Source organism: the organism of the source record quoted next, unplaced genomic scaffold (genome assembly GCF_019419815.1).
Source record: "Pyrus x bretschneideri cultivar Hongxiangsu unplaced genomic scaffold, Pyrus_bretschneideri_v1 Contig15, whole genome shotgun sequence".
Classification (NCBI taxonomy): domain Eukaryota; kingdom Viridiplantae; phylum Streptophyta; class Magnoliopsida; order Rosales; family Rosaceae; genus Pyrus; species Pyrus x bretschneideri.
The window spans coordinates 6609285-6630165 of record NW_025999446.1 but is presented as its reverse complement, the minus strand read 5'-3'; the positions used below and the strand labels follow the sequence as shown (position 1 = coordinate 6630165).

The 20881-nt window shown below is 36.6% G+C and overlaps 4 protein-coding genes across 4 annotated transcripts; 3 read left to right on the top strand and 1 right to left on the bottom strand.

The window, feature by feature from the left end:
• Positions 1-6427: 6427 nt before the first annotated feature.
• Positions 6428-8261, top strand: LOC125475564 (protein FAR1-RELATED SEQUENCE 6-like). Its single transcript, XM_048580500.1, has 2 exons — positions 6428-7869; positions 8003-8261. Exons 1-2 carry the CDS (start codon positions 7281-7283, stop codon positions 8008-8010), a joined length of 597 nt encoding a protein of 198 aa, XP_048436457.1. The 5' UTR covers positions 6428-7280; the 3' UTR covers positions 8011-8261.
• Positions 8262-8315: 54 nt separating this feature from the next.
• LOC125475565 (protein FAR1-RELATED SEQUENCE 6-like) lies at positions 8316-9343 on the top strand. Its single transcript, XM_048580501.1, has 2 exons — positions 8316-9098; positions 9191-9343. The coding sequence occupies exons 1-2, from the start codon at positions 8611-8613 to the stop codon at positions 9219-9221; spliced, it is 519 nt and encodes a 172-aa protein (XP_048436458.1). The 5' UTR covers positions 8316-8610; the 3' UTR covers positions 9222-9343.
• A 71-nt stretch (positions 9344-9414) lies between these two features.
• Positions 9415-11084, bottom strand: LOC103946719 (vesicle-associated membrane protein 711). The gene is made up of 4 exons (XM_048580499.1): positions 10806-11084; positions 10522-10712; positions 10236-10399; positions 9415-9752 (listed from the first exon to the last, which is right to left on the bottom strand). Exons 1-4 carry the CDS (start codon positions 11020-11022, stop codon positions 9662-9664), a joined length of 663 nt encoding a protein of 220 aa, XP_048436456.1. The 5' UTR covers positions 11023-11084; the 3' UTR covers positions 9415-9661.
• A 4895-nt stretch (positions 11085-15979) lies between these two features.
• On the top strand, positions 15980-16753 carry LOC125475613 (putative lipid-binding protein AIR1). Its single transcript, XM_048580591.1, has one exon. The coding sequence runs from the start codon at positions 16038-16040 to the stop codon at positions 16437-16439; it is 402 nt and encodes a 133-aa protein (XP_048436548.1). The 5' UTR covers positions 15980-16037; the 3' UTR covers positions 16440-16753.
• Positions 16754-20881: the final 4128 nt, after the last annotated feature.

Genomic DNA, 20881 nt, shown 5'->3' with positions numbered 1-20881 from the left:
AGACTTTCTATTATATACCTTATTGTATGATCTAGACAAAGTAGTCTCACTATCACAATATAAAGAAATGGATGGCATTGGTTGTAGTCACAACTCTATTTCCAATAACAAATTTCTGATTCATTCCGCTTCTTTACCTGCTCTGCTAATTCTATAAATTCAGATTTCATAGTTGAATGTGCTATACATGTTTGCTTATTCGAAGCCCAAGATATTGCTCCTTCGGCAATTGTAAAAATCCACCCTGATATAGACTTATTATCATTAGCACTTGTTATCCAACTTGCATCTGAATATCCTTCAAGTACTGCTGGAAACTCAAAGTAAGTTAAACTCAGGTTAATAGTTCTTGTAAGATAACCAAAAATTCTATTTATTACTTTCCAATGAGCAGTACATGGATGACTAGTGTATCTAGAAAGTTTGCTTACTGCAAATGCGATATTTGGTCTGGTACAATGCGTGACACACATTAAATTTCTGATTATACTAGTATACTCAAGCTGTGCAACGGACTTACCAAAATTATTAAGCAAAGTTTCACTAGGGTCATAAGGGATATTTGCTTCTTTTATTTGTAGATGCTTAAACTTAAGAAGCAATTTTTCTATATAATGTGACTGACACAAAGCGTAACCTCTACTATGCTTCTTTACTTTAATTCCTAAGATAGGATCTACTTTATTCAAGCCATTCATCTTAAATTTTGAATTTAGATACTCTTTAGTTTCAGAAACACCTTTCATGTTTGTACCAAAAATTAGCAAGTCATCGACATATAAACATATAACAACACCATAATCATTTGTGAATTTAGAGTATATGCATTTAACAACATTGCTATGTCTAAATCCATATGATAAAATGACAAAATCAAACTTTTCATGCCATTGTTTTGGTACTTGCTTCAATTCATATAACGACTTTACTAATTTACAAACCTTCTTTTCATTCTCAGGGAGAACAAACCCTTCTGGTTATTTCATATGGACTTCTTCATCTAAATCACCATTTAAAAAAAAAAGCCGTTTTCACATCCATTTGATGCACATGCAAATTATATATAAAGATGCCAATGCAAACAATATTCTAATTGATGTGTGTCTAGCTACTGATGCATATGTATCGAAATAGTCTATTCCTTTTTTTTGCTTAAAACCTTTGGCAACCAGCCTGGCTTTAAATGTCTGAATAGACCCATCTGTGTTGTATTTTCTTGTAAATACTCACTTACAACCTATTGCTTTTGATCATTGAGGCAAGTCTACTAAAACCCATGTCTGATTAAATATCAATTATTCAAATTCATCATCTATAACCTCTTTCCAAAAGGCTGCATCTCTTGAAGTCATTGCTTTGCTTAGACTTTTAGGATCATCCTCAACATTCAACAATATGGGTATTTTTTTAAGAACCTTTGTTTTATTTGCTTCGACTAAAAATACAATAAATAGAGATGAAATAAAATCAGAGCCTAAAGTCTTTTCTTTTCTTACTCTTTGACTTTTCCTTGCTTGATTAATGTTTTCTTTTCTCACCTTGAGAATGATTACAAGCCGGATTAGATAAAAGTGTTTGATCATTCTTTTTTCCAGATATTGAGTGGTCGTTATAGAATTTATAATAAATTTGACATCTCTAAACTCAACTATTGTATTTGAGTCTAAATTAAGTAAACAATATGCCTTTAAATTTTCTGCATATCCTACAAATATGCTTTTAATTCCTCTTGGACCCAACTTGGATCTCTTAAGGTCCAGTGCCTTATAAAAGGCTACACAACCCCACTCTCAAATATGACAAATTTGGTTTTCTTCCTTTCCAAATTTCATATGGTGACACATGTGTCTTCGTAGATGTAATTCTATTGTGTTTATGGCATGCAGTAAACAATGCTTCACCTCATAAATATTTTGGAGTATTAGCATTAAGCATCATAGAATTAATCATTTAAGCGAGTGTCCTATTTTTTATTTCTGCCAAACCATTTTGTTGTGGTGTATATGGTGTAATTTTTTTATGTATAACACTATGCTCTTCACAAAAAAATATCAAATTCATGTGAGAAATATTCACCACCTCTATCACTATTAAGGCATTTAATTTTCCTTCCTTTTTGGTTTTCAACTTCAGCTTTATAGCGCTTAAAACACTCAAAGGCTTCATCTTTATTAGACAATAAATAAACATAAGTGAACTTAGAATAATCATCTATAAATGTGATAAAATATCTTTTTCCTCCTCTTGTTAAACACAATTAAATTCACATATGTTAGAATGTATAAAGTCTAATAAATTTGTATTTCTTTCAGCAGTTGAAAAAGGTTTCTTAGTCCTTTTTCGCTTGAATACATGTTTCACATTAATCATTATAATCATCATTCCTCCTCTTGTTAAACACCATTAAATTCACATATGTCAGAATGTATTAAGTCTACTAAATTTTTATTTCTTTCAGCAGTTGAAAAAGGTTTCTTAGTCATTTTTCGCTTGAATAAATGTTTCACATTAATCATTATAATCATCATTGCAAGCAATTAAACCAAGTGTGCTTATGTAATTTAAAGATCTAAAATTTATATGTGCTAAACATAAATGCCATAAATGAGAGGAAGATTCAACAATATAAGTAGAAAAAAGCACTTTATTATTAATACTTAGTTTGAACATCTCATCACAAGAATACCCCTTTCCAACAAACATTCAATTTTTCGACATTATTAACTTGTCGGGCTCTAGAATAGTCTTTATACCGTTCTTACATAATAAATTTATAGACACAAGATTCTTTCTAATTTCTGGAACATGCAGTACATTAAGCAACGTCAATTTCTTCCCAGAAGTAAACTAAAGTTCAACGGTTCATTTTCCTAGAACTTTGGCGGAATTATGATTCCCCATTAAAACCTCTTGATTGTTCGTTGATGTTTCATATGTCATGAATTATGCCTTGTCATTGCACACATGTATAGTAGTTCCTGAGTCGAACCACAATCAGAGGATTTTATTGCCACTGTCATATTCAGTTTGATAATCATGCCAACATGCATCATTGATACCACTGCAACAATGTTATCAATTCTAGAGTTTTCCATCATATTTGCGTTATTGGTCTTATTGGCATATTTCTCACTTGTTTTTCTGTGTCTACAATCACGATTGTAATGACATTTCTTTCCACAATGGTAGCAGACACTATTTGCATTCTTTTGATTGTTGTTGGAATTGGTCTTTTTAAACTTCCCTTTATCAAATTTGACTTTGAAGTTCTTTTTGTATTTGTTTCCTTCAACAATGTGAACTTTGGAGGAATCTTAATTGACAAAATTCTTATCACGATTTTGAGTTTCCTCTTCAATTTGAATACCCTTTTGCAAATCTTCCAAACTAATATCTTCCACCATGTGTAGAAGTTTCTTTCTATAGTTATTCCATGTTTGGAGTAATTTTTCTATAATAGCCCCAACTATCAATGGATCCGGAATAACTATTTTAAGTTCACGAAGCTTTGAGACCAAGACCAATAATTCATGAACTTGATCTAGGATGAGTTTGTTATCAAACATAGTGAATTTATAATATTTGAACTTTAAAAATTTATCGGTACCTCTTTTCTCCATTATGTACTTGTGTTCAAGTGCTTCCCATATTTCTTTTGGAGATTGAATGTGTGTGTACATGTCATATAAGCGATCAGACAATGCGCCCAAGATGTGTCATTGGCATACCAATTCATCTTATTCACGCTTCTTTCGATTGTCAACTATTTTGTCCGAGTCTTCGTCACTTGGTTCACGAATAGGCTCTAATTTCGGGTCCAACACATAAATGACTTTTAGAATAGTAAGCATGAAACGCATCTTATTCTTCCATCAGATGAAGTTTGATCCATCAAATTTGTATAACTTGTAGACATCTTGATTGATAATCTTCAAAGCCATGTTATCAGACTTGTTCCATGATGAAAATAACACTTTAAGATTTCATCATTCGGATTATTCTCTACATTTCTACATTATTGTTAGAGATTTCAATAATAAATATATAAATTATTTTATATATATATATATACACATTATATTTTATATATACACATACATACATACATACATACATACATATATATATATATATATAATGACTTGGTACTGCATTGTGCAACGTGTGTGTATGATGAAGGGTGCTGCAATGCGCAGCAAATGTAATTAGTTGAATGGTTACAACTTTTAGTTAAAAGATATGATGCTTACTCAAATTGTATGAGTAGAATTAAAACATATAAATAATCAAAATTTATTTTCTGAAAATTCTAAATAGAAGACGTGTCTTTTGGGTCAACACTATTAAGAAGGGTTGTATATCTTCAACTAAAATGAAAGGACTCAATGAACGGGTGATTTAATGCATATAAATACCTATTGTGGCATAATGTTTCACACACAATTTTTAGAAATTTGTTTCTACATTCCTTACTCTCTTTTCTCTCCATCACATTCATACAATTTCTTTTTAGTTATTTCTAAGGGAATATAATTCGATTTTGCTAATCGAATATTCCATACTTTGTTGTATCTTGGAAGTGACTTGCCAAGAACCCTTTAGCAAACTCATTCGAGTGGGGGCAAATAACACTTTAAGGAAACGATTCAAGTCGTACCTCAAAGTTATCATTCAGATTATTCTCTATATTTCTACATTTTACTCTAACATAGTACCTGTCCACCGGCTTTTAGAAGAGTATAGTGTTGTGACCTAAAATTTAGAAGGAGAAGAAGAGGGGTGCGCCAAGAAGGAAGAGAAGGGTGTGAGGAATTGTAGTTTTATCCTTCATGCCTTGTGCCTTTATATATAGTAAACAATAAGGAGAAAGAAACTTGCTTCCCAAGAATACAAAGTATAGTAGGAAAAGACTCTCCTAGACTACATAGTTTCTAAATCAAATCTACTACAAATTTACACAATCATATCATATAAAATATATTTATAACACTCTTCCGTGCAAATACTCAAGTAGTGGTCGTATCAGATCTTCATGCAAATGTAGAATTAGTTGATGAAGTCGTCTCTTCTAGTTGGAACAAGTAGCAAACGTGAGTATCATATAGAAATTGCAAGTAGGAGTAAGTCTCACCAAAACATGCTATAATACAACCAAATGGGACAAAACCTATAGTCTAAGTAGGAAAATGTGCGTTAATGCAACATGTCGATGCTTAACATCTTTAGGACATAAGTACTAGAAAAAGCATACAAGGGTATGACCATCCTAGAATGGTGTCTCGCCAAAACCTCTTTGGGTTAGCAAAAACCCAGTGGGAAAAGCTCATGATCTAAGGGGAAAAAATGTATTAAGGTCAAGTAAGTATACTTCCGGATACTCCCCTTGAGAACTATAAGTATTGAAAATGAGATAGTTACGCTTGCCAATTCCTCGAACAAGCTTCTTAAAGGTTGATTCCAGCAGTGACTTCATGAAGAGGTCGACCATATTGTCTGTGTTACAAATCTACTTGACTTCAATCTTCTGATGGTTTGTTGATGTGATGTAGATGCAATAAGCTAGGTGTTGACTTTGCTGATGCATCATTTCTTGATCTGGTTGATACATGTGACATTGTCTTCATGAATCGTAGTTAGGACTTAAAGATGGATGAAAATATGTAAGTGCTTCGAATATGCTGAATGACGGCTAATATCCACTCACGTGTGGCGTTGTGAGGAAACCTATTTCGTCAACAGCGGAATAATCTAGACGTCGTGATCAGGGAGCCATGTACTACACCTGCATGTGTAATGATGGTGGTGCTCGAGGTCTATACCTATCTCGAAGCCTCGAATTCGGTTGAGGGAGATGGCAACGAACGAAAAAAACAAAAAAAAGCACAGATGAAGCATTGATTCAAAGCGTTGCAACTAAGGTCTATTTCATAGACCTCCAAAATATTGCTATGTTCGTAATAGTAAATACATAAACTAGTTGGGAACGTGCCTTGTGCTAGTTAGACAAGTCACTGGCGTCAACAAACTAACAAGACAAACATCATTTTAAAGACCAAGAGGGTGCGGTATATTGTGAGATGCAGAGGGATAGAATAAGCTTAGTAAAGGAAGAACATCTTTAACACCAATTCAATGGTTTCATATGGAACTTTGGGCCTCATAACCTCTTCAAAAGTTTCATTTACATCTAGCGTACGAACATCAATGGATGTACTTGAAGACAACACCTATTGGGTGTAGTTCACAAATGTTAGACAAAAAGGACAAACTTCAAGTGGAAAAATGAAAACATACCCAAAGCAAACAAACTTTGAAATGAATAACTGAAGATCAATAGATAAAAATTAACAAGATGTGTGAATAGCACTGCTTACAGAAGCTATCACCATTGGAAGAGAAAATATAATGAGGTTTTAGCCCACGTGTCAGCGCACAGGGTTGATAGATTTGTGGAAGCTCTGTAATCCCTAGTGTGATTCGCACTTTTCCTTCACCAGCAGCTAACTCGGAGCGCCCCGACTCAGCCCCAATCCTCCGAGTCTCTGACAGTGGGTTTCCCGCCCCGGCGACTCCGACCCGGTAAATCGCGGTAAGATCGCCTAAATTCTCACTCTATTACCCTAATTTTCCGTGTTTTTGCATTTAGTTATGAGATTAAGTGGATCGTTTTGACCTTGGAATTGGATTATTAGCAACTGTTTGGAAGCCGAGAAAAGGTGGGAAAGTGAAAGAAAGTTAAATTTTGTGTTTAATCTGTATTTTAGGTTTAGAATAAGCAAATTCAACGGTAAATAACGGCATTCAAGTTCTTTAATCCTTAATTATGGGGTTATCGATTGTGCATTTGTCTGTGAAATTGTAAATATTTTTAAAATTTTTTGGTTGTATATCTTACTGTAATGTTTTTACTGCTGCTGTGGATTGAAAGAATTGTTTGAGTGGATAAAAACTTTTACCCTTTGTTACTTTGGAGTTTCTGACAAATGCATGCTCAAAGTGATGAGATTTTCACCCTTTTACTACTGATGTACAAAAATGGATGTTTTGTATAGGGTTACTTTTATTGATACCGTCGTGCCTTAGCCTGAAAAGGGAGGAGGGTTCGTTAGGCACGGCGGAATCACATTCCTGTTCCGTCGTGCCATGTGCAGCTGGGCGCTCAACTGGCTTTGCAATTCATTGTAAATCGTGAAACTTTGAAATTCAAGGTTGCATTTGTCATTCAAACTTTTGGTTTAATGGTGTCCGAAAGGATTTTTCTTGTATGATTGTTACTTCAGATGGAACAAGTTTCTCTCAACACCGAGCCTGTATTTGACGAAGGGGATGACTATGAATTGGAGGGAGATTTTACCGAGCATGATAATGGAACTGGGGAAACACACAGAAAAAAGGACCCCCGAGAACCTACGGTGGGTTTGGAGTTCGATTCATTTGACGAAGCCTATGATTTTTACAATATCTATGGGAAAGAGCAGGGACTTGGCATCAGAGTAAGCAATTCATGGTTCAGATCAAAGAGAAAAGAGCGGTATCGAGCAAAGTTAAGTTGCAGCAGTGCAGGTTTCAAGAAAAAGAGCGAAGCCAATAATCCAAGACCCGAAACAAGAACTGGTTGTCCTGCAATGGTAGTTATCAGGCTGGTGGACTCCAAACGGTGGAGAATAGTCGAATTAGAGCTTGAACACAATCATCAGGTGAGTCCCCAAATCAAAAGGTTTTACAAGTCACATAAGAAAATGATCCTTGCTGCCAAAAGTGCACAACTGCAACCGGAGCCTGTTACAGAAGTTCACACTGTCAAGCTGTATCGAACACCTGTTTTGGACGTTGGGTGCAGTGGATACTCAAAGTTTAGCGAAACTGAAGGTTTGAATTCGACTGATCTCTCTAAACACTTGGAACTTAAAGAAGGAGACGCTCATGCAGTTTACAAGTACTTTTGTCGCATGAAATTGACGAACCCTAATTTCTATTATCTAATGGATCTTGATGACGGCAGATGCCTGAGGAATGTGTTTTGGGCTGATGCTAGGTCCAGGGCTGCATATGGCTACTTTTGTGACGCAGTTGAAATCGACACAACATGCTTGGCAAACAAATTTGAAATCCCCCTGATTTCATTTGTTGGCATAAATCACCATGGAAAATCAGTTTTGTTGGGCTGCGGCTTCCTTGGGCAAGAATCAGTGGAAAATTTCGTTTGGATGCTCAGGGCGTGGCTCAAATGCATGCTCGGGGGCCCTCCACAAGTCTTCATTACCGATCAATGCAAGCCCCTGCAAAATGCAGTGTCTGAGGTTATACCGAATGCTCGCCATTGCTATTGTTTGTGGTATATCATGCAGAGAGTTCCAGAGAAATTGGGAGGGCTGAGGGGATACGACGAAATCAAGAGACAATTACACAACGCAGTCTATAATTCCTTGAAGATAGCTGAATTCGAAACTTCATGGGCGGAACTGATCAAGCGGCACACACTGGGGGATAATAGATGGCTTCAGACATTGTATGAAGATCGGCAGATGTGGGTGCCAGTGTACGTAAAAGACACAGTTTTCGCAGGAATGATCCCTATCCGAGAAAACAAGAGCTTGACGCCATTTTTTGATGGTTATGTACATAAGCATACGTCGTTTAAGGAATTTGTTGATAAGTACGATTTTATCGCTGCATAGGAAGCGCGTCAAAGAGGTGGCAGCGGATGTGGAGTCGAGAAGTTCAATTGTTGAACTAAAAACGAGATGTAATTTCGGAGAACAGCTACGGAAGGTATATACGAAGGAAATTTTCCGGAGGTTCCAGTTGGAGGTTGAGGGCATGTACTCCTGTTTCAACACAAGGCAGGTGAATGTGAACGGGCCTATACCGACCCACATAGTCAAGGAACGGGTTGAAGTTGAAGGAAACGAGAAGGAAGTCAGATGCTATGAGGTTTTGTACGAAACAACACAGGTCAATATCCGATGCATCTGCAGTTTGTTCAACTACAAAGGTTATCTATGCAGGCATACGTTGAACGTTCTTAATTATAACGGCGTGGAAGAAGTCCCATCGTGCTACATTCTGCCGCGTTGGAGTAAAGATTTCAAGTGCAGGTATCTTCTCGATCACGGCTCCAGTAACATCGATATGTATAACCCAGTGTACTGGTATAATCATCTCTATAAACTTGCCCTTCCCGTTGCAGAAGAAGGGGCACAATCGGAAGAACATTATAAGACTACCTTACAAGCATTGGTGGAGTTATTAAACAAGCTTCATCTTGTAGAGGATAACCAAGTGTAACATACAACGGTATGTAGAAATATCCTCTTTAAAGATGACTGCTGTTTCTTTTGAATTGCATTCATACACTCACTCACGAACAAAGCTCTTCGGTCTATTAATCGAATTCATAATGCACGAAAGAACTAGATAAATAAGACCAGCCATAAATATAATAAGCTCATCAAGCTATGGTTTTCAAGAAACATACAACCTTGCGGCCAAAACTCCCATGGACTACACACGCAAATGAGCGATTTGAAATCACATAAACACAAGAATCTGACAACTTACGTCAGTGGAAGTTTAAATAGAAGAATCTCATATACCCAGAAGAGGAAGAAAACGAAGAGAAAGCACATTCCAATCTCACTTGTTTGTTGTTTGTCATTCACTACTTCAAGCAGGAGGGTAGTGCGAGGCCATGGCAAACGAAAGCCAGCACAACATAAATTACTACTAGCACAAGGAATATCAATGCAACCCTGCAAAATTCAATGCACTTGGTAACGAGGGGCAGACAACTAATATGCCAGAGTGTCAGATATAAAACAATACCCATTACACAAAAGTATAAAACGCTCTTGCCAGACAATCGAACACAAGCTGTGGTTTGTATACATAGCTGAATTCATAACATTCCATACCGGCTGACATAAAAGCATCAAGGTTGCATAAAACACTCGTGCCAGACAATAGCACAAACTGTGGGTTCAATACATAGTTGAATTGACAGTCTAGCAACGTAACAATTACATAAAACACTCTTGCATGATAATCAAATATAACTGTGGTTTGAATACGTAGATGAATTGACAGTATAGTAATGTGACTGTCTCACATGAAAATGTAACCATTGCACAAAGTACACACAACTCTTTCAAAGCATAAGATGAAAAGACACAAAAAATTGATAATTTCGAAGTTTCTGTAGCTATTGAATTGAGCTTTGAGCTTAGGAAACATACGTGAGCTTAACATTTCTCCACCACACAGTGCTTCTGAAACGGCGAGCTTGCTTTCTGAACCGGAAGGTATTGCCTTGCATATTAGCAGTTTTATCAACCAGCAACTCCAAGCGATCCCCTCTTTCCAAAACTTTGTCAATGTTCTCAATCATCACATTTCGCACCTACAAATCCGAAAACTGAATAAGAAATCAAACCGCAATCAATACGAAAAAGAGCAAACAAATTGGAACCAAAGTCCACAATTGAACTTGATCAGTTGGTGACAAAATTGACATTTTTTTACCTGGCTCATTTCGCCTTTGAGTCGATTGATCCTATCGGCATTAGGATCATTGGAGTAATACTCCATCTGCTGGCTCAAAACCCTAGAAAACTCATCGTTCATGCCGTAAGCCTGAGCCGAATGAACAGCGCGGCCGTAGGTCCTCACGAACCTCTGATGAATGTCTTCAAGAAAAGCGAATGGCATTCTCCCTGCATAAAAACATCGAACAAAATAAAAAAAAAAAAAAAATAGAAATTTGGGGAGGGGAATTGAGAATTGGGTCAAACAAAACGACGACGTACGGGCGGCGGTCTCGTCGGCCATACAGAGGACGGTGAGGCCATCGGTGCGCTTGACGTGGAAGATGTAGCGATCTTGAGAGTAGGAGACGTGGGTGTCGCTGTCGCCGGGGATTTTCTCGAGAATTTGCCTGGAGATTGTGCTCGCGTTCGTCGACGTGCCGCTGAACTCCGCCAGCACCACCGATCCTCGTGCTACCAGCGCGTACAGTATCGCCATCTCCCCACCACCACAACCACCGCCAAGATCAGCTCAACTCTCTCTCTCTCCAAAGAATTATGGTGAGCTCGCGACGTCGACCGATTTTCTCTTAACTGAATCAGCGATCTACGAGAACGAAAGTTGAGAGCTTTCACGCACACGCACTCTCTGTAAACTCTGTTTTATTTTATTTATTGAGTTATTTACAAAAAACTACTTCAACTATGGGTCAAATGACACTTTCATACCTCATCTTTTAAAATTGACAATGTCATACCTCATCTTACGAATTTGTGTCAATTTTATACCTTCCGTTAGCTTGGCCGTTTATTTCTCAGTTAAATGCTGACGTGGCTTGATCGGGACCCATTTTTATTAAAAAATTATTAAAAAAAAAAAAATCATTTAATATTATTTAAATATTAAAATAATGAAGAAAAGTTAATAAAAAAAAAAAAAAAAAAAACCAATTCGTCCCTTCCCCCTCTCTCCCTTCTCCCCATCTTCATCTTCTTCCCCTTTCTGCAACTACAACCCAGAAAAACAGAAGAGAAAAAAAAAAAACCAATTTGTTTTCCCTGCTCCTCATCCCCTCTTCTCTCCACACCCACGCACCCAACCTCCCCACCTTCGCACCCCACCCTCTGCACCCAACCTCGCACCCACTACCTATAACCCCAAAAAAAAAAAAAAAAAAACCCAGAAAAAAAAACCCATTCTCCTGGGCGAGGAGAAAATGGGCGACAGGGGCGCCGGAGGGGGGGGGGGTGGGGGAATGGGTGTGGAGGGGAGAGGGTGGGTGCGAGGGGGGCGGACGAACTGGGTTTTTTTTTTTTTTTTTTTTTTTTTTTTTTTTTTTTTCTTCTCTCTTCTTCTGCTTCCCTCTTCTTCTTCTTCTTCTTCTTCTTCTTCTTCTTCTTTTGCGGGTTAGGTGGGGGGGGGGGTGGGGTTGGGTGAGAGGGGACGGGTTTGCTGCTTTAATTTTTTTTTTTTTTTTCCTTCTCTCTTCTTCTTCTTCCCTCCTCTTCTTCTTCTTCTTCTTCTTCTTCTTCTTCTTCTTCTTCTGCAGGGGGGACGAACTGGGTTTCCCATTGTTTTTTTATTTTTTTTTATTTTTTATTTTTGGTTTCCTTCTTCTTCCTCCTCCTTTCTAGGTTGCAGGGGGTTGGGTTTGTGGTGGGGGGAGGGGGGATGAACTGGGTTTGGTTTGGTTTGGGTTTTTTTTTTTTTTTTTTTTTTTCTCTTCTTCTTCTTCTTCTTCTTCTTTCTCCTTCTTCTTTTCTGGGTTGCAGGAAGATGATGCGGAAGAGAGAGGGGGGAGATGCACGAAAGGAGAGGGAAGATGATGGCTAATGTTTTTTATTTTTTTATGTACTTTTTTATTATTATTTTAATATTTAAATAATATTAAATGATTTTTTTTGTTTTTAATAAATTTTTTATTAATTTTTTAATAAAAATAGGTCCCGGATTAAGCCACGTCAGCATTTAACTGAGAAATAAACGGCCAAGCTAACAGAAAGTATAACATTGACACAAATTCGTAAGATGATGTATGACATTGTCAATTTTAAAAGATGAGGTATGAAAGTGTCATTTGACCCGTAGTTGAGGTAGTTTTTTGTAATTAACTCTTATTTATTTTTATTTTTCGGCGGAAATTGGTGAAATTGTGGTTGTTTGTAGTGTTGGTATCAAATCCCTTGCATCAATTACCGTATTAAATTTTTGGTTTCGCAAAATTTATTATCATTACAATACTAAATTTTCGGTATACCAAGGTTTAGTACTATCAAATAGTTTGGTTGACATGGTATGTCAATAGTAATTGTCACTTTATTTTGAGACAAAATCTATTTTTGTTTTTTTAACCCAATTCAAGGGCAAAACTTTTTTTCGTTTGTACCTTTATCTCATACATTGTAACTTAAATTCATCTATTATTCATCATTCACAATTCACACACACAATAATTCAAATGATGCATCAAGATTGATGATGAAAATTAAGCTTACAATCCAAATAGAAGTTACGAACCAAAACAAATAGAAGTTAACAATCCAAATAGAAGTTAAAGTTTCAAACCAAATGAAATTGGAACTAAACTTCAAAAAGTAAGATTCATTAATCAATTCTTCAAGCTTGAGATGTTGAAGCTTTTGGAGGAGACATTGAAGTCGTAGAAGATTGAGCTCGTGTCAAGCCTACATTACAAACAAAGAAAATATATTAGTAGCAAGAAGAAGTAAAGTTGAAAATCATTTAATAAATAATTTACTAAAAAAATCAAAGCATATCTTACTTGTTTTCACTTCTTTCATTTCCTTGTAAAATTGAAGCATATCTTCCGTTAGTTCCTTGTAGAAGTTTACTTCATCCGCCCTAAGTCAATAACTAGTAGACAGTGCCTCTACCATTTTAGGAGTCAAGGATGCCCCTAAAAGGGTCCACAACACTCCTCCCTAAGCTAAATGCATTTTCACTAACCACGGTAGAAGTGGGGATTGCAAAGATATCCTTGGCTATTTGTGAAAGAATTGGGAACTCTTTTATGTTTAATTTCCACCAACTCAAAAGATCAAAGTCACCAACAACAATGCTAATATAAGTAGACTTTTATTTTCTAATTATAGAAAGTTTGGAGTGCAAAATGAGATTTTTGGAATGCCAATAATAATTTCTTATTATAAATATGTGTTATATAATTATATATTATATAATTTATAAATTATATTATATTTTTGGTACGGTATGGTAATACCGTGGTAGTGGTATCCATTACTAATACCGTACCATGAAATTTTGGTATGGTATAATACCGTACCATTACTGATTAGCACAAAATCGGTATGGCATGGTTGGCAATTCGGTTGGCACGACAATTTGGTAAAAAAATCCACCCCTAGTTGTTTGTAATGTTCGGCTAATAATTGGAATAATAAAATGGGTAAAGTGCAAAAACTACCTCAACTATTGATGTCACGACACTTTCATACCTCATCTTTTAAAATTGACAATGTCATATCTCATCTTTAGAATTTGGTCCAATGTTATACCTTCCGTTACTTGGTCATTTACTTTTCAGTTAAATGCTGACGTGGCTTGATTCGGGACCTGCTTTCTATTAAAAAATTTAAAAAATATTATTAAAAACTAAAAAAAAATTATTTCATATTTTTTAAAATAATTAAGAAAAGTAAAAAAAAAAAAAAATGAAAACCCATCAACCCCCTCTGCGGAAGAAGGAGAAGGAGGAAGAAGAAGAAGAAGAAGAGGAAACAAAGGAGAAGGATGAAGAAATTTTTTTTTTTTTTTTGAAAACCCATCAACGCCCCCTGCGGAAGAAGGAGAAGGAGAAGGAGAAGGAGGAGGAAGAAGAAGAAGGAGAGGAAAAAAAAAGGAGAAGGAGGAAGAAGAAGAAGAGGAAGGAAAAAAAAATCCAACCCAACCCAGTACCCACCCCCCTGCAACCCAGAAAGAAAAAGAAGAATAAGAAAAACAAAAAAAAAACTCAACCCAACCCAGTTCGTGTACCCCATGCAACCCAGAAAGAAGAAGAAGGAGAAGAAAAAAAAAAAAAAAAAAACAAATCCAAAGTGAGCCCATTTTGTCCACCACCCCCCCCCCCCACCCATCTTCCCGTCGATAGAATCTCGTTTTTTTTTTTTTTTTTTTTTTTTTTTTCTGGGTTACAGGAGGGAGACAGGGGCGTGGGGAAGTGGGGAGGGGGGAAGACAAATTGAATTTTTTTTTTTTTTTTTTTGGGGGTTTGCAGGTGGGGGGAAGAAGATGAAGATGGGGAGAAGAGAGAGGAGGGGGGAGGGGGAGGGACGAACTAAGGGTTTTTTTTTTTTTTAATTGTTTTATTTTTTATTTTTTACTTTTTATTATTATTTTAATATTAAAAAAATATTAAATAATTTTTTTTTAGTTTTTAATAATATTTTAATGATTTTTTAATAGAAAGTGGGCTCCGAATCAAGTCACGTCAGCATTTAACTGAAAAGTAAACGGCTAAGTAACGTAACGTATAACATTGGACCAAATTCTAAAGATGAGGTATAACATTGTCAATTTTAAAAGATAAGGTATGAAAGTGTTGTGATACCAATAGTTGAGGTAATTTTTTGTACTTTAGCCTAATAAAATTGAAGATAGAATGAATGATATGTGTACTATTAACACATTTTTTTTTTTTTTTTTAACAAACAACATTATCTACACTAAAAGAGTGGAGAGAAATATCCTCTGACGAGAATGTGGTTCAATTCTCCTCTGACGAGAATGGACTTACCTACCAGTGAAGAGAAATATCACTAGACCGTAGTATTAAGTGATGACTATCAATGATTTAAATTAATGAATTTGATACTTGTTGAACCTTAGTATTTGAAGCCTAAGGACAAGGACATTTGGGTCCTTAGTTTGTGTGAGAAAAATTGGAGCTCTTGGTTTGTATGAGGTGGACCAGCAAAAGTTAATGAAATATATGAATTCAATTTGAGTGATCTAAATTGTATGATCTTTAAGCTCCGAAGAGATATTTATGATGAATCTTTGTCCTAAAATCATCTTAAAAGACTTGCTAAACATAGCGGTTGTCCAACTTTATGCGGATGGATGTGTACTGTTGATTGAGCGAGTCAATACAAATGCCTAGAAATTTCCATCGGCCATGCCTTTTGGAGGTTTGGTCCTACCTCACAATGAGTACTTGTTTGGCAATCATGACTAATGCTAATAACATTTCAGATAACCCAATTACTTGCCACTTCGAACTAGTGGTATTTTTCTTTACTCAATAAATAAGAGGTCACAAATTCAAATGTCGTGAACAAAAAATTAGACTTCTCATCCCCCCACCCCCACAAACATACAAAATCTTCGCTGTACCTTATCATCCATTTTCACTTCTCTTCCACTTAATCGGATTCTGAAACAGCAACCTCACAATCTGCCTTTAAAATGGAGGGCACCCCTCCCTTCAATGAGGCACCCCAAATTTTTATAACTCTTAAAAAACCACTCCATCCATGGCTTCTACCAAGCAGCTCTCAGCAACCCTTCTCATCTTCTCAATCCTTTTCTACTTATCCACATTCTCCATTGCTTGCGGCACATGCAAGCCCAGCCCCAAGCCTGGTCCAACGCCAGTGGCGCCCGCACCTAAGGCGGAAACCTGCCCTAAAGACACATTGAAGCTAGGGGCTTGTGTGGACCTTCTAGGACTTGTCAACCTCAAAATCGGAATACCGCCAACGAGCGGTTGTTGCGCGTTGCTTGAAGGGTTGGCTGATTTGGAGGCTGCCGTTTGCCTCTGCACTGTGATTAAGGCCAATGCTCTAGGGCTTGTCAACTTGGAAGTGCCAGTTGCTTTGAGCTTGCTTGTTAGTGCATGCCAGAAAACAGTCCCTCCTGGCTTCAAATGTGAATAAGATTTGGGGGCTAATTACAAGCTCTTTATAGTACTAATTAAGTACTAATTAAGATTGTTATATGAATAAATTTGTTAGGATGTGTGGAGTACAATGTTGTTCTTGTGTGGTGGTAATGTTGCTATTGTTGGTTTTCTATGCTCTTTCTTTTCCCTTGTTTTTTTCTTAGTTTTGGAACAATTGGATTAATGGCCATTTACTTAAATAAACAGGCAAGCCTGTTTGCCTGTTTAAATTATGAATTATTCTTATGTACTTGCTGTTGTTGATGTAATTTGGTGCCATGAATTAATGGATTTAGCTCATGCTTTAAACCTCTTTGTACTGTGGAATGTTTTTTTATTTTTCAAATTAATTAGTTTTGCTTTTTACAATTTAGATTAATTAGTTCATTTGATGAATGTTGATCTAATTTTATTGTCAATTTTGGAGCATTAATTCCTGCCACGTTTACCGGAAAACTAATTTTGTTGCGGGTGCCTTAATTTCTCTGGTCATTAATTCATCTTTCAATCGGTGAGTTTGGATACAGACTTTTCCTCCCAAAAATCGATTAGCTTGGTTTTGGGATTTTTTTAAATTTTTTTTGTTTTTAAGGTATGGATGCATCAAAGGCTTCTCTTTGTACCTTCTGTTTTCTTATAAGAACGAAACTAACTATTGTAATTTACAAGGAGACGGACTTGAATTACAATGGACATACGTACTCTACTATGATTAACTGATCTAATTCATATATGCAAGAATTAAAAATTTGACTAGAAAAAAAAATCTCAACACAATATCCTATATACTAAAACTCAGTTTTGGGGTACTGTTGATGACCAATGGGCAGACGTTTTTGCCCTCAGCTTTTCCTCTATTTCTCTTGTTGTTTCTTCTTTCCTGCAGTGAAAAGTTAGTTTTGCCCATTCTATCCATGCGTCGATCATTGTGTGCATCAGCTTAGGGGTGGACATGGGCCGGGCCGAGCTGAATTTTGAAGGGACTAGACTGGACCCAGGTTTAAAGGAGACGAGCCGGGCTGGGGATAACATTTTCTAAGATAGGAATCGAACCTTACTCGGCCTCGTAGAAATGGGCCGGTTTGGACCAGGTCCACGGGTAACTTCGCGAAGGCCACGTTGTTGCCGTCCTTTCCTTCGACACTGAAGTCCCAATCCCAGGAATCTCGACCCCTTAACTCCTCAAGCCCCTGCCCAGCCCTAAACCAACCCACTTACACTTTACTTTTACCCAGTCTTCTGTCTTAGACTGCCTCCCTCCCACGCACAAACGCTGAGTTGAAAATTTAGTCGCAGAAAATCAAGGACCAGCTGCGAAGCAACGAAACCCGATCTCTCCGCTCACTCGAACTCGATTGTAGGGAGGTGAGAAAGGGAGGAGGAATGGTCCACAGGTGGTGATGGTGCTCGCCAAAATGTGCACCACGGTGGTGTGTGGGTGTGGTTTGTCTGCGCTCTAGGAAGGGGAGTTGCAGAGATGGAGGGAGAAGAAACAAGGAGAGGAATGAGGGACAAGAGAGAAGGGAAAAGGTTTGAGAGATTGGGGGGATGGGGAAACATAGGGAAGTGGGGGGGGGGGGGTGTGTGTGTGAGATGAAAATATGGAAATCAATGGTGGAGAGTGAGATTTGACAAACATTAAACCCCATCCAATTTTCTCAAACTAGAAACGGGCCAGGCTGGGGACCGTTCCTTTCTATTTTTGAACCCGCCCCGCCACGCCCCGTTTTGTGTTTTGAAATTTATACCCATCTTGTACCCGCGCCAAACTAAGCGTACCTGCCCCAAACCGCGGGTACAAAACCCATTTGCCCACCCCTACATCAGATGGTTCTCGACTTTTCTACTTTTCTTTCTCACAATTGTCTACTTCTTTCTCTCTCACAAACATTCTTGCGGAAAACACCGCCCAACTAGTAGAAGTTTCTTCAGTTTTTCAGTTGGATTTGGAGTAATTTTTTACCTAGAAAAACTGGAGTTTCTTGGTGAGTTTTACGGCTTTCTCAATACGGGTGTTTCAATTGCTTTTCTGTGATTTTGGATTTGCATATGGGTTTTGTGTTCAAATTCCTCTTTTGTGATTTTGGGGGGTTTGTTTGTACCTGCATGTTGGTGTTCAATTCAGCTGCATGTGGGTGTTTAATTTGGTTTTGTTTTCAATTTCAGGGGCTTGATTTTTTTTTACTTTTTGGGGCTTTTGTAAGCAGCCTTGGAAGTTGGAAGCCCTATGTGCTCAAGGTGAGCAGTTTTAGCTTCTCCCTTTAGAGCTTTTGTAGAACCAACTTTTTATTTTTGTAAATTTTCTTAGGAAAATTTGTTTTTAGAACCCAGAGTGTGTGTCTTTAAATGTGATTAAATTCTGTTAACAAGGATTTTGGTCTCTAGATTTTTGATATTGGAATTCTTATGGTGATAATTTCAACAGTTGTCTTTGTTTCTATACTTCTCCCAGTTGTAGTAAATTCAATGAATTGTGAAATTTTTGGTGTATATAAATTCAATCAATTGGTCAAACGGAATGATAGTTAACAATAATAATAGTTGATTTCACTTTGGAAAACTGTTGCTGGCCAAAGAGAGGTTAAGATATGCCATTTTGTATGAACTATATGTCAATGGTGATAGATTATAAGGTGATTGAGGTTTGTGCAGGCAATTACTATAAATACAAATGGATTGTGCACACAAATTACTAAAACTTTTCAACCAAAAAAAAAAGAAAAAAAGAAGACTAGATCCCAATTCACTTCAATCCTCAAACACCTGGATCTGTTCCAGCTTTTACTCTTCCTTGGTATGCATTATTCCTGCCTCTCTCTCTTAATTTTTTTTTTTTCGTTTAATTATTTATAGGATGTTGGAAGCTGAATTTCCATAATCGTAGTGATGGTGCAACCTTAATTTGGGATGTATGTAAACTGAAAGTCTTATATATTTGGATGATTTTCTCCTTTTTTTGTTTCTTTGATGTGCATGATCGGGGCAAAGTTGGAAAGACCTACTGACATAGATGATGTCACCACTGTCCTCAAGCACCCTGGTTAGAATGGTTATTCGTCGCTCCAATTGATTCTTTTTTATTCTCTCCAACCTTTTGTTCGAATTTTTTTTTCATTTTTTTTTTGTGACTTACTGCAGAAGTTAGAATGAGCTTTTCACATAATATGGATGATGAGTACGAGAAACTCATCCAGAGAATGAATCCACCAAGGTATATGCAAAAATCATACATTGGGTTCATATAGAAGTATGAATTTTCTTTTAGGATACAACTTTGATGGAGTAATTTAGATCATAGTTTGTAAGATATCGTATGGATTTTACCTACCTGGCGGTCAACGACTGATATCACTTCAGCATATGGCATGTCACATCAGTATGTTTTTCACAAGCAAGTGTTGAAACTGTACACATAACATTAGGCAAGTTTCAATCTTTTTCGCTTCCATTTCAGGGCTTTTCTAATTAATATTTCATGCTGCAATTTAATTGAACTTTATTTGGGTGTTGATTATAGGATTTCTCAAGTTGGACTGCCACTTGGGTAATCAGGAAAAAATGGATTTGGTCTCTGGTCACGAGGTGACTTCACCTCTCTCTCTCTCCAAAACTTAGTTTTGAAGTTATCGTGCATATTTAATTTTTACGATGCAATTTATTGCAAAATAATGTCAATTTTTTCTTTTTTAGAAACAGCTCGAGCTAGGAGCAAGTCTGGTGAATACCTAAGAGCAAGACTCATGATAAACCTTTTCTCTTCAGGTTACTTTTACATCTTTTTCTTATAAGTCTAATAATGTTGAGAAGAATGTTTAATTTAGTTTATCTTTCATGTAATTACAAATTTGATATATCCTTTTTTTCTGCTTTTTTAATCTCATTTTTTTCTTTTGTCTCACAAGATTATTCAGAGTCGTCATAGTCCAAATGAACACCTAAGAGCAAGTTTCATGATAGAATTGTTCTTACCTCTTTTTTTATACAAGTCTAATAATGTTGAGAACAATGTTTAATTTAGTTTAAATCTTCTTATTTTGATAATTCACTTTTGCACTACTTTCTCAAACTTGGGAGTTCGTTTGATAGCATTTGGGCTTTAAACATTCGTATAAAGTTATCTCATTCCACTCGTTGAGTCATTGATCTATTAATTCTTATTTTGTTAAGAGTTTAATACTAAAATCTAGGAGTTACAAGTATCTTATTCTATTGATCAAGTCATTCATATACTAACTCTTATTCTCTAGAGGATTGACATTTTAACTCTTCTAATCTTTGGTGCGGTTATCCACTTACAAGAATAAACATTTTCCAAGACTCCCCCTACTTCTATGAACAAATTGAAACCCACGACATTAACAAATCATTACTGTGATTTCCCCCATTTATCAAAAAATTGGGAAAAATACCTTCATACCATCTCACAGCATACGATCT